Here is a 15,388-nt window from a genome sequence, read left to right as displayed (position 1 = left end):
GCCCCAGAAATTTCCATCAGACCAGAGGACCGACAGAAGGAAATTGGTGTAGTTTTCAACTAGCAATAATCGCGCATCCGCTAGGCGTCACCTGCAACGACATTGCCCCTGGCGTAAGGCTGGCCAATCCCCCTCCGTATAAACAATATTAGCATACAAACACAGTTATATGATGGGTGTAGCCTGCAGCGGTCACAACCCTTTTCATAAAATGTAAGTTATAAGAGTACAGGAAAATCTTTGTGGAGCGTCAATTAGTATAAAGTAATTTGACTATTACCAATATATATGTCGAAAACTTCCAAACATAGTAAGTTAAATGTAATTAGGAGTATTATCAAAAAGAAGGGGGGTGAAATTCGTCACAACACTAAGAGGGACCACTTCTCATGTCTATTATGTATTAAGTTCAGCTCTCTAGCATTCATAAATGATACAAACTCTAAGGGTGATATTAATGATTCTATATATATCGTAGATTTACTAGAAGGATATTTAAATTATTCGATTTACTGCTTGTTAAATTACGTAAAGAGCAAATATTGCAATTGTAGGAATAATGAAGAAAGTATAGTTGTGTATTCTACATTTGATATTCATAAATTTGGAATTGATACTCAGAAGATAAATTATAAGAATTTCTGTAATGGATTAGACATGAGGAATTTAGGAAGTAATATAGAATCATTCCTTGGAATACATGTCAGTTTGTGCAATAATCAGTGTTTAAATAAACTGTTGTCCTTAAAGTTTTTGGAAATTATTATTCAGAAGTTATATCATAAATTTGGTGATCATAAAATAAAAGTTAATTCAATTAAAAGTGAACATCCTTCATCTACAACTCTGGGAAATCTTGAACATTACACTCAGAATAAGTTATGTATACCATTAAAGCCATTTCCCCTTGTTTATAATACAGATCATATAATAGATATTTTGGAAAATCAGAATTTCCAATACAATAGCAACTATAAAATAAGTAATGGGGTTTTTGCATGTATAAGAGTTTCTGAAGTAAGTAAAGCATTATATATTGATCCAATAATAGATGTTGTCGACAAAGCATGTCTTGAGCTTGGTCTTAATACATATCCAAAGGATAGAATAATTCATAGTTCTCTTGTGTATATTAAGGCAGATGACTTAGATATAATGAAGGATAATATATTAGGTAATATTACTTATAAAAATGTTTCTTTTGAAGACTTTCTAAGCCAATATGAATATTCGAGTAAATTGCCGCTAAGTAAGAAACCATTATCTATATGGGTTGATAAATTATGTTTTAGGCTTGGAATTAAAGAGTATACATTACATTTTAAATATTAATATTTTATTGTGTTTATAGAAATAGTAGTAAATTTTTGAACTTCTCAGAATATGCTTCGCTAATTCTTTTTTTAAATTATTTGTTATGTCTTGTTCTCGGTATGATTTGAAATGTGATTCTAGATTTAAATATCTTTTTATAATTATCAATAATACAATATACTGTAAATGTCTTTCTATTCATTTGAACCGGATGATATCCAAGTGGCAATCTTGTAGTTGTACCATGGTTGTCACATTGTGTATCATCATTTTTACTAAAATTATCTATTAAACTTAAGTCATCCCTCCCAAAGTTTGATTGCAGCTTTTTTAACAACGGTTTCCCTGCTGAATACATCTTCATAAATGTTTTATTGTGCAAATAGTTACTATCACTATTACTTGAGCTATTATAGGCATTTGAAATGGATGGCCTTTTATGTAATACTATGTTATTATTCATATTAATTCCATTATTATGATTATTTAAATAACTGATAGATGATGTAACACCACCATAAACAGGTATTCCGGTATTGCTGGTATTTTTAATATTCATATCTATATGTTGATTGGATTGTACTGTCATCCTACTAATACATCCAACCTTATTTATTGTGAAACTAGGTATTATCCCATTTATAATACCATTTTCATTTGAAAATACTAGACCAGTATATTTTGGAATGTTTGGTTTGATAAACCATCTTATATTAATATTTTTTGTTAAGAAAACATTATGCTGCTGATTAATTGTACCTTTAGAGCAATATATGATCGGTTCTAAGTAGACATTATCTTGGTTATATAATGTTACACATGGTCTTGGATCATTTATATCTGAACGGTATTTATATGGAACTACATAACCTATCTTTAAAATTGGGCCTTTATCTGCAGAAAGTATTATTGATGATTGTATATTTCTACTTCTACTAGGATAATCTGACCCATATTTTTCTGATTTTGAACTAATACCATATTTATATCTACCTTCATTTGTTATCATAATTTGTTCATTTAATTCAACTTGTTCAACAGATGTCTCAATATCTCCACCCATAATGTCCTCAATTCTCTGCTTCATTCTCTCTTCTACTTCCTTACTATCTTGTGATGCACCAGTTTGTAAACCAACAGCACCAACAATTGCTAATACAGACTGCACAGCTGTACTCAATTCATTTCTCATCCCTTCAAATGTTTTTATTGCAATTCCAACAAATGCACAGAATAATAATAAACATGTTGATGCAGCTATCATAATTATTCCTTGTCTTTCATAACTGAGTCCAACATGTTCATGTACTAGTTGAGGTAAAAATTTACCAAATAACACTTCGAAACCATCTAATAGTTCTTGCAAATCTAGTGATTTATCTTGGTTTAAATCCATTAAATCAAACATTCTTTTTACTTCTCTAACTGGTAACTGTATCCTCATATTATTTAATAAGTCACACAGCATATCAAATGATAATCCTTCCTTACTTAGTGCAGCTAAAATTGATACAATATCACCTGGTCTTATTAGGCCATACTTATTACTATATTGTAAACAACGAGATGTTGCTTCCTTTATTAATGTATCGGACTTTTCTAAATGCAAACCAATATTTAAAATAACTTTTATTGCTTCAGGCCATAGACCAGTCATTAATTTACGTGGTAGTAGACGTCTTAAATTGTCAATATGTATTACAGTACCTTCCATTGGGTCCATTCCTGTTGGATCCATTAGTACACGTAGATGCATTGAATGACATAATGACTTATTATCTTGAAAGTTCCTTTGTAATCTTGAATATTTATCTGTTTCATGTATACTTCCTATACTTTCTGTAGTATAATTTGGTAATAGTATACTAACATTATTTATATCAATATTATTACCATGCATCATGTTATATTCATCTTTAAAGTTATCATCTTCTCTATTCTCTTCTATAAATGGTACGATAAACAATGAGATATCAAAAGGATCTTTCGGTAAATTCTTCCACAGAGAATGTACACCATATGGTGGTAATGTTATTTTTGCTAATGATAAGAATCTACATAGCATTTCATGAGTAAAATAGCCATGGTATGAACATACATCTTGTGCATCATAGTGTAATTCTTTTACACTGGATTCAATTATTGATGACTGGTATTGAAAAGAAGTCGAATTAGATTGTATTTTATTTGTCAGCTGATTACTATTTACTGCTTTGTTGTTTATTATTTGACTACCTATATCTTTATTAGGAATTGTATTTATACTAGTATTATGATTTATAAAATCACCATCTGCTATATTATTTCCAAGGATATTTCTGTTATTTCCAGATGTAGGTGATGAGATCATTGAGCCTGTAGCATTATTAATATTGTGTTTTGTATCACTTTTATACGTCGGTTGTAAGAATATCCTTAAAATAAAATCACGAGCATATGCAGCATCAATGAACGGCTGTACATTAGGTAATTTTAAATTTAAACATAATAATAACCATAGAATATGACTCTGAACTGGATGACTAGAGAATCCTAGGGCTGTAATGGCAGCATCGAATACATCAAATGATATTTTGTATAATTTAATTCTATTTTTCCTACCAGTAACCTTTGATAAATCAAGATGCTGAGATGATCCACCCAATATTGCTCCATTATTACTTGATAATGACCTATTACATAATGAACCTGAACTCGTACTTTTCTTATTAATGCTTGATGTTCCTAAGTCTATTTTATTCTCTTTTATTATAGAGAGAACTTCCTTCTTAGTAATTCTTTGGTCATTTACTATTGAACTTGATTCATTTACATTAGATGAATTATATGTAGTATTTGATGTTACATTAGGACCTTCCAAAAAGCAAACATAAAATTTTTTATGAAGTCTTATATATTCATGTAATTGAGATCTACCTATAAAGCCATTACGCGAAATTGATAAAGTATTATATTCTTGAACTATTTTTCCAGGTATACCTTTAATATTTGTTAATAATGTCCAATCTAATAATTCTCCATAATCTGTGCGTTTTTCTGGTAACATTTTATTTATATTATCATCACTTGAATGTTGATTTAATTCACTTAAAACTTCAATTGGTAAAGGCCAAGATTTATCAGATTGAAAATTGATATTTAATCTATAGTCATGGTAACTATTCTGCATACAATTGTTTATTGACAATGATGCTAAAGAAGTCGTTGAAGTTACGCTATTAGATAAACCAGTACCTTTGTGGATGTGCAATACATGTGTATTGAGTGTTATACCTAGTTCCTTTAGTCTTTCTAAAGGATTCCCAGTACCCATTGAAAACATTTCACTACTTATTAATCCAAGGAAATGCAATGATACTAGTAATCCAGGAAAATTCAAACACTTATCTGTCAAAGATAATATTGCTAAATCTGTTAATTCAACTGGTAAAAATCCACTCCCATTACTTAATTTTGTAAATATATTTTGTACATGCTCATAATTCCTTTCTTCTATATAGCTACTATTAGATTGTGACATCTCAAAGTGATCATATGATACACATGGCAATCTGTCGTCTGAAAGATTAATTCCACACAATCTTATTAATAATATAAATGCATCCATCCATAAGTACTGTGAAACTATTACTTGTATGACCTGTTCTAAAGTACTTTCTGTGAATTCACTCGAAATTGATCTATTACTCCCAAAGCTACTTTTAACATTACTTGAATAAGTACTTCCACTATTCAAATTTCTACTATTATCAAAATGACTACTAAAATCATTAATATCATTACTTTCAGATAATCCATTCAAGTTACTACTATCACTCAAAATTGTCGGTACATTGTTATCTATAGACGATTCTTTCCGTAATACTGTTTGAATAGCACCTATAATAACCTTTACTCCTTGATAATTTCTAGGTAGAATTAAGACTTCTTCTGTAATTAATGTGTGAGCTCTTTTCCATGGTATATCAACTGTTAACATATCAACATCTGAGTCCTTTAAGACACTTAATGCATACAATGCCTTTGTAATTAATGATACTTGAAATTGTGTTGATGCATTTCCTTGAGATAGTGATATAATCTCTAATGTATCTCTAACATTACTTTCATTATCAACACGATATTCTTTTAGTGCATCAATTACTTGTGCCGCTGTTTTGGGAGGTGCTGATATGAAGTAATCTTGTATTTGTGGTGATAATTCCCCTAACATTGGCCCATAGAATATATTAACAATTCTTGCTGCTTTACGTCTTATCAATTTTGGATGTATAGTATCTAAGAAGTGCTCAATACCTTGTCGTACACGATCACGATCAAATAATCTTGATACAATATGATTAAACATGTGCCATATATCTTGCCTTATTTCATTATGTAATAATCTCATCAATTGTAAAAATCTAACCGGATTATTGTCATCTCCATATCGATTGTCATAACTTGGAATAAACGTATCATTACTTATACTTGGGCTATTGGAATTTCCATTATTATTGGATACCATTGATTTCAGTGAAGTATTATTACTATTATTGTCAGCTCTATGCATTATTCCAGAGGATATTGCGGAAGTTCGAATTTTACTATATTTAATAGTATCATTTTCATTCACAAATTTTACTTCATTAACATTGTTAATGATTCGTGAATTATCAGTAGTATTACTTCCAATTATTGATGTGCTACCAAACAATACATTAAATTTACCAAATATTGGCTCTAACAGTGCAACTTGTGCATCAAATACTTTATATGCTAATGAGTGAATATCGTGAAAAGCTGTTTCTATATCTGGAGTGCGTAAACTACGAGTTGAAAATGTAAAAATATATCGTAATTTCTGCACATTAATAGCACGTAATAGCTGATGTTTTGTATACTTAGATTTGGGATGTTTATTAGAAGATGAATAGCTTAGATCATCACACTGGTTTTCATATTCATAACCATTACCTTGGTTGTTGCTGCTCCATAATTTCAGCCGATTAACATTGCTATTTAAAATATCAGTAGTGCAGTCATCATAGTTACTGCGTTCTGGTGCATAAAGTATCCCATTCCATAGATAACCTTTAGGACAGTGAGTACTTTTATTTGAAAAATTATTGATGTGTTTAATATCATCTTCATCATCAAATACATCGCCAAATTCTTCATCAAATTCATCTTCATCATCTTCATTCTCAAGCTTTTCATCTTGTTGTCTATCTGTATTCTTACCATTTCCACAATTTCCATAATTAGTACTCAAGCCAGTACTTTCATCATCATAGCGCACTGGTATAACCTTTTCATAATCAGAATCTAAATCACCTGGATATAGTGAATATAGTAAACTTATATCTTCAATATAAAAACCAATTGATGATGTAACATTTGTATGGCATATAGTATTAAAATACTTCACTATTTCGCTATAGCTTGTGTTTGGACCATTATAGTAAAAGCGATCATAGTGCAAATTTTTTGCCCAATATAAGAACTCTTCCTTATTTAGGATCCCATCATCATCCATATCAAAGAAGTCAAATATTAAATGAACCTTAATATCATCAGACAAGAACTCGCTAGGTGGAAATACTGGCACGCGCACTATTGCTGAAGTATACCAGGTATCACATTGCAGATGGCCTTCTACACGATAGCCGAATCTGGGACCATATTTTAATCCATCCTGTAATAGTGCTACTTCGAAGCCTTCTAATAATCCATCTACTTTTTCAGATTCATTTATTACATCGTTCTTGGTTGCCAGCTTCATACCATAATATTGCTTCATAGCTTCATCAACTCCGACAATCTGACCATTCTTATTCACACCAAATAAGTATTTCGAATTAGTTGGGGTAATTTTTAAATATTCCCATTGAGTTCCATATATTCTATTATATTCATCACTTATGCATGAATTCAAGGATCCATATGGATATTTATTTTGGTTACTTTGTAAATATTCACTCTTGTTAATATTAGAGTTCTTGATGTTTCCAACGGCAACTGAGCTATTGATCTTTAAATTATAGTTATCAGTCCCGCAGTTTAACAGCATTTTTGACCATGCATATTTATAATGTTTTATTTCACAATGTAATTGTTCAGAAGCTGCTGCTCTAGCATCATTTGGATCAATAATATTTATATTATTCGTGAATTGTTGGTTAGTAGCTTCAAACCAATGCCCAAGAGCTATTGCAATTAAGGATTGCAAATTCTCTGCAATAAATCTATCAACAATTCCACGCGAAGAGCTAAAATTTGTCCATAGACTAACAATTACAAACCCCAATGCTAAAAGCATTACTACATATGGTAGAATATTATCCGAGTTAATTAGTGATCCGAGTAGGAACCACAGTAAAAACATAGATAGTGCTAATAGAGTTAGAAATGTAGAAATTATAGTTGTTAGCATTCCAATTTCTTCAAATAAACGTAACAATTTCCTCCAGTGATATGATAATTTGTTAATAAGAGATGATGAATTCAAATTTCTAATATTTGTCAACTTTGAAGAACCAGAAGTTATTATTGTAATATCTATAATTAATAGGTATAATAATGAAACTAATATTAAATATGGTATTGGGAACGGAATAGACATGAAAAAGTTCCAAGTTGGATTAAATACAAAGTCAGATGCATAACTTGGATCATTAGATAAGTGTGGGCCAATTATTGATAATGATGATAAATAATTATATATTAATACTAGACAAATACATGTTATCGGAAATATTGAAAGTACAAGTACTTGAAATCCATACAGACATATATTAAAAAATATAGGTAGTGTTGAAAATTGCAAAGTATACCATAATTCATGCAATATTTCCTGTTTTTGCTTAATATTTGCAATATAAAGTGGTACTAATATACCACTAGATTTACCCATTGTATTTCCAAATGATGATGCCATTATATTAGCATGATTATCTAATATATTCGATATTTTATACATATGATTTAATTTAGAACCAAATTTATCTATATATTCAGATTCATCCATTGGAATAGTATCAGTGAAATTACTATGTTCGGGTAATGCTGTATATTCACAGCTTACTTCATCTCCATTATAATAAGTTTCAGTATATTTACTATTTTCACTTTTTTTGGTCAATTTATCACATTTACTAACCTTTGATATTAACTTAACATTAGTATTTTTTACTAATTTGAATGCACTTTCCCACCTTTGTCTGGTTTTATTCAATGATTCAGAATTAATAGATTTCCCTTTTTTTACAAAATTTAATATTGTTTTCCATGTATTAAATTTAGATGAACGCCAGGTTGAACGTCTACGATAGATTGTGGAATATTGTGAATTTACAAGCAGTGCAGATGATAAGTTTAACGATTGTATTGAATTATATTTATTTAAAACTGGATAATCAACATCCCCAATATTATCATTAATATTATTGTTTAGTCTATGATAGTCATTTGAGTTGTTTACTAAAGTATCATATGTTGAATTGTTTTTATTCCAATATATCTTAATTCTGAATTTAATACTAAGTAACCAGTTTCTTATTTTTGATAGTAAATGACGATATTTATCTGTTGATAATGTTCTAATAAATAAAATTAAAGAGTCAATCCTCAAATTATGAATAATTTTCATTATTACTGGCAATAATATACTTGTATCTAATATAATCCCATTCTGCAATAAAAATCTATCTGGAGACGATGACCACCAATAAGTTGAATAGTTAAGTGTACAATTTTCTATAACATCAATCATTTTCCTTCTAGACTTAAAGAATATACAATTCTCAATGGATTTATCTCCATTTATATGCTCATCATCATTACTACTATTAGAATGAGCACTGTATATATTATCAGAATAGCTTGATGACTTTACGGCAAGTACTTTTGAACTAATTAAACATTGTCCAGGACAAAATATCACTGTATCATGAGATTCCGTTGGTATAGGTTTGCGGATATTTTCACATACCCTTAAGCTTTGCCTTGATACAACAAATCCGTTACGTTGCAAGTCATCATATGTAATCACCTCCATCTCTAGACCAAAAGTGCGACAAAAAGTAGCATATAATAGTTCAAATTCGCTTAGTGTTGTTACCCTAATTATAGTAAAGGCATTTGATATTGCAACAATTATTTGCTGTGCATCTTTGATTACTTTACTTGATGAGTTTAGTATATTATCTGAAGATATAATTCTTGGTATAAATCTCTTACCTAAAACCGTAATATTGGAAGGTACATCACTTTCACATATTGTTAATGCCAGATACACATCTCTTGAACTCGATCTATGTGATAAGAAAGGAACTTCTATACCCCATGCATGTGTTCCTGTATTAGGTAAAGGCTTTCCACCATGGAGAGAAACGATATATTTATCAGTATAATGATCAAATAAGTGTAGATATACATTTTTAGGTACAAATTTAGTTATATTAGGAATATTTGGCCAGTGCCATTTTATTTGAATATCACTTCCATTTATTAATATACGACCAGGTGTATCATAAATAAAGCATGGCTTATCACATTCTAGCATTAAAGGAGGTATATGCTTCGTACTATGTGAATTGACACTTGTATCAATATATTTAGTCACTACCTGATTATTCTTGGTTACACTTAATAAAGAAGAATTTGTCTGCTCATTCGATGATACTTTTGCCATTTCAATATCACCATTATGTAAAGGGCTACTCTTTTCATTTATTCCTATCTCTGTCTCCAACTGCCCAGAGTAATCCATATTCATTTTTTTAGCCCTAGAATTATTTTGACCAAGTACTGCTGGTAAGTCATGTCTCATATATTGTACCCAAAATGACCTATCTAAATTCATTGATAATTCACCCCACTGACCACCACCTTCCACATAATATAACTTAATAGCAACAGATACAAAACGATAAATTGAAATAGTTGTATTTGTAGTAATATCATATACCTGAATGTTGTCTTCTGTATGAATATCTTCATCTAACCAATTTGCATTTATTGATCCTATAGATTTGCTAATACCTCTATTTAAATCATATTTAAAAGTTCCAGTTACATCTGGTATTTGATCATCATCGTCTTCGTTGCCTTGGTTCTTGACCTTTAATGAATCCCATACAATATCAACTAGATTTGAACATTTTATATCACCAACAGCAACAACTTGTCCGCTGTCTGCCTCTTGTAGCTCAAATAGAATTCTATCATGAGATATCAAATTCTGTTCAAGATATAAGTCTGAATTTAAATTTTCTGCTTCAGACTTAAATTGAATAGTTTGATTCATATGATGACCACTATCTATAGAACTGTTTGCGCTATTCCTTAATATATATATATTGCTGTTGCTTGAGTTATGTTTAACTCCATATTTTGTATTCTTATTCCTTCTATTATAATTTGAATTGTAAGTTGCTGCTTTTTCTGGAATACCTTCTATTCTTATTTTGTCACTCTCAAAGGATTTATGATAAGCAGGATCTTTTAAAAAGTTGTTTATTTTACTACGTTCATCACTTGCTGTTGTGCCAGTAGAAGAGGTTATCCTTCTTGATAAAAAGAAAGCATCTTTCGTTATTAATGTTGCAGTTACAACATATCTACACTGTTTTTTCTTTTCCCCCAAACCACCAAATGTTTTAACCTTTTCATTATTTCCAATATTGCATTGGTCAATTCTTGATATACTTTCATCTTCTAGTGCCCTTGATAGTGATCTGCTTAAATGCATATTCAATTCATTTTTTATTTCATTGACATCAATATCATCATCACTTGCAAGTTCCTTTTCAGATACTCCAAATTTCAGTTTTTCATTGGAATGATGACTATTAGCATTATCACCGTCATCACTTAATTCGCCATCACGTTTTGTTCTCTTGCCACCCAATACATCATAAATAATAATTTCAATATTTTTGAAGTGAAATGGAATTCCAAATGATGAGTAATGATCTGTATTTTTGTCTATAAACAAGTATAAAGATGATCTCCTTGTAGGAAGAAATCTTCTCAAGAACATGAGTGGTAAATCTACAAACCTCATTTTATTTCCTGGTATAATCTCATTACTCCAGTAGCTTTGCTCAATTATATGACCGGTTGAAGATATACGTAATATTCGCAAACGATATTTGTGGTTTGATATCAATTCATAAGGAGCTGTAGCCTCAAACCCACACTTTTCAGAATATTTCATTGGCACAAATAATTCTTGTTGGTTCCTACCTAAATGTGTTGTAACAGTTGCTTCATTTGCTGGTATATATAAGAATATTTCACTAGACTTATCATCACTATTCGATGCTGTATTTGATGACACGCCATTACTATTAGCACATGAATATCCAGATTCACTTCTAGTCAAATTACAAAGATAATTTTCGTGTATATCTATTGGCTGAATATGAATACATAACCTTTCCATCTTTCTTCTTCTCTGCCTTTGATTCCAACGTAACAACAAACCAAAATTTGGCCATTGTATTGTTGATACCATTACTATCCATTCAGCTCCTTCAGATATTCTAAAGTCATGATTTAATCGATGAGAAGCTGTATTCACTAATTGTAATTCGCGTACTCCCGTCAAGAACCATGGAAATACGTAATAGTATAGTATCCACATTGCAACTGCAGCTACTATAACAGCACATAATACATTTAAAGATAGGGAGACAATATATCCTTGTATATCGTTAGCTGTTACTAAATCACGTAATATAGCATCATTTTCTGCAGAGTATATATACTGTTCAACTATATTGAAATTTGTATTAAGCTTTGAAGATGTATGTACTAGATTATTATCTAATAAATCATCATGTCTAAATAGCCACTTTATATAAAAATCCCAACCAAATATTTCAAGTAAACTTGAGAAAAATCTACCAAAATTATTGAAGTAGTTTTGAGGAGATAAAAATGAAATTTTATTGACTTCAACTTTATCATAATTAAGTTTATTTACTTTGGATGACCATACTATAACATTAGGCTGTTGTGCAGATTCCAAAATAGCAGAATTTATAACAGCAAAAATATTCTCTAAAATTGTAGATTCACACAATTTAAATGACCTTGATAACCCCATATAGTTTCCAATATCATTAATATCTTCAGTATTATTGCTATCTTCAGGTTTATCATTTGGATTACTTATAAAGTCTGAATCACTTCCGAAGACGCTATGTATATCATTTTTTAAATACCTACTTTTACTTTTATCATAATTCGATATTAGAGATGGTTTATAGTATGATCCATCATTCTTTTTAAACAATGACCTAACTTCTCCCCAACCAAACGTACTATTAGATTTTTTTGTATGCAAATCGTGTCTATCATTACTAATATTTAAAGGTGCAAATATCTCGTTTATTTTTCTTGTAATATTTTGAATAACAGACCCATCTTCATTAGTATTATTATATAAGTCAGTTCTTTTATAGCCAACAGAATCTAAATTTGATATTCTATTAGTATGTTCATTGTCAATAGTTATTACATCCAAATCCTCCAAGTCCGAATTTACTATAGGAACCAGACATTGTAATCCAAGTACATGGATGTAGAGTGAATATGAACGAGGCTTTAAAAGTCCTCCAGATAATAAAATCAATCCAAAAGAATTCTTAATAAACGCTTTTGATGAAACCGCTTTCCATGTTCCTTTAGGGTATTCATCATTTCCAAGTATATTAATATACAAAACCCAAGGACCAGCTAAATCTTCTTGAAGCCATTTTGCAAAATTATCAAATCTTAATTTTGAGAATGACAGTAAGTGTGGATCTTTCCATTGTTCCTTGCCTGCCCATATTTTTAATGGATCATCAGCATTTAAATTGTGAACTGTAATGTAGCTAGGTGGATTATTTCCTTCTATATTTATATTAACAAAGTTTTTGGATAAAAGTGATATGCCTGAGTATTGGCTAGGTGTTAAGTGTGCTACTAAACATTTGAACTTCCCATAAAACTGTGTATTGTATAGCCCATGATATTTTTCTATTCTAACCTTTATATTATTTGCACGTAATTGTGCCATATTTGCTATTCTTGTTGGCATTGATAAATTTAGGGGAACCTTACTATTTATATATACAGGAGCTCCTCTGCTTTCTATAAATATGAATTTATTTTCTATTCCATTTTTAGGAGTTGAAATATCAAATGAGACCCAACCATCTGAGATTGTAGTCGTAATGTTTGGACTATAAATTTCTTTAAAATTAAAGACTGCGTGCAGAGCTTCTAAATGAAGGCTAGATTTTATGTATAATGGAGTATTTGATGAAACGTGCATATAGCTTGAAGAAGGCACAAATCTTATGTGTATATTGTCAAATAAAAAGTTGTTTGAGATAAAGAAATTGATAGAACATTGAAAATATTCAGCATTGTTAAATTGATGTAGTTTGATGTTTAAGTCTGTTTCGCTCGTAAAATTCCATGAGCGTGGGCTTCTATCGCAAAATTTTCTATAATCACTTAAAGATAACTTTTTAAGATCTACATGATCAGACAAGGTCCACGGAAATATATATCTTCTTAATACCCAAAAAAGAATATTAAATGAACAAGCATATTCAAACTCTTTCAATCTATTTGCCGGAACTCTATATCTTCCATTAATACTATTATAAATAAAAGAATGAGAAAATATCCCCCAGGATCGTATCTTTAGATAGCTTAGGTTGTTAGGAGATTCCAAAAATTGCACATGGCAATGCTTAATATCCAGTGAAATATTCATAGGTTTCATAAATTCAGTTGGTGTAATTTTATTTTCCTTATTTGAAAATAGCCAAAAAATACGATCCCGTATACTTGAATTTTCCTTATTTCTAGAGTAGTTCCCTTGTTTCTTTGAATTATTAGGCCTTAACAGAGTACTAGATGTATAGAATGTTTTCATTGCAGAAATATCAATATTTAGATAACCTGTAAAGTTTGCAGGTACTGGATGTAGAGGAATTACTTCATTAATTATATAATAATTCAGAAAATGAACAAAACCATATACAATTGAAATGATGAAAATAAACCATACATAAAAAATTGGTCTAGAGTTTAATTTCTGCACAGGTATTATTGGGATACCAAAAGATACTGGCAACCTCTTCACAACAAGGAAGTCAGAGTTAGGTAAATTCAAAACACCATAGTTATTTTTCCCATGAAGTCTCCTTTCATCAGTAAACTTATCATATTCTGAGCTCGATATGGATATTTCTTCACTCATTATAGAATCTTCATATACCCCATCTTTCTCGTCATATTGTCCCTCTATCATTAGCAATTCTTTGTTATTCAAACTAGAATTCTCTCTTTTATTTAACTTAACATCCTGATCTGAGGCAATTTCCTTTGCTTTATCTAGGAATTCATTACTTATTATGTGATGATAATATGTTATAATACAATCATCTGCATCGACTTGATCTAAAATATGATATTTAGCTGGTCTAGATGTAACACTGCGAAGAAATTCATCATCATATTTATTAATCATTTCAATACTTCTATTCAAGTGATAAGCTTTATCATTTCGCAAATTATCTCCTTTATTATGGTGAACAGATCCTGAATCCACCATATTTGTAAAATAAGTGGCTATAATATCTACTAATAATTTACTGCAATCACTAAATTGTCCTTTCGAATATTTCTAAATACCTTGGACTACAATATTAACCAAACTTCGACCCTCAAAGTAAGCAATCTCCAAAGACACCAAGTGTATAATATGAATCTGACTTCTAGCTTTGAATTATATACCAGAATTTTATTATATAAAGTTTGCAAATTATTTTTTAATGAACCAACTTCTTATTACACAAATACATAATAGAAGCAATTAAAGACGCCCAAAGTGTGTACCAAGAAAAAGTAGTTATATATCTTCGACAGTGCAAATTTAATAATATTTTAATTGGTGTTATACAAATATTTTATAACGTTCTTTACTATAGATGATATTATTTCGACGAAGTTTAAGATTTCTTGCTGTAAAGTATTTTTCATTAAAAGCTTACGTGTTTCGCATGCACCGCCAATAGCTAGCCCC

General features: G+C 30.1%; 2 protein-coding genes across 2 annotated transcripts; one reads left to right on the top strand and one right to left on the bottom strand.

Moving 5' to 3' along the window:
• Window positions 1-288: 288 nt before the first annotated feature.
• Window positions 289-1,332, top strand: cand_009120 (uncharacterized protein; the record flags this gene model as incomplete). The annotated part of the gene is made up of 1 exon (XM_067211152.1): window positions 289-1,332. One exon carries the CDS (start codon window positions 289-291, stop codon window positions 1,330-1,332), a length of 1,044 nt encoding a protein of 347 aa, XP_067069267.1.
• A 76-nt stretch (window positions 1,333-1,408) lies between these two features.
• On the bottom strand, window positions 1,409-14,917 carry cand_009110 (EF hand family protein; the record flags this gene model as incomplete). Its single annotated transcript, XM_067211151.1, has 1 exon — window positions 1,409-14,917. One exon carries the CDS (start codon window positions 14,915-14,917, stop codon window positions 1,409-1,411), a length of 13,509 nt encoding a protein of 4,502 aa, XP_067069266.1.
• Between the last annotated feature and the right edge of the window lie 471 nt (window positions 14,918-15,388).

This window comes from Cryptosporidium andersoni (assembly GCF_001865355.1).
Source record: "Cryptosporidium andersoni isolate 30847 chromosome Unknown contig_31, whole genome shotgun sequence".
In the NCBI taxonomy this organism is placed as follows: domain Eukaryota; phylum Apicomplexa; class Conoidasida; order Eucoccidiorida; family Cryptosporidiidae; genus Cryptosporidium; species Cryptosporidium andersoni.
This window is presented reverse-complemented; position numbering and strand designations above follow the sequence as displayed.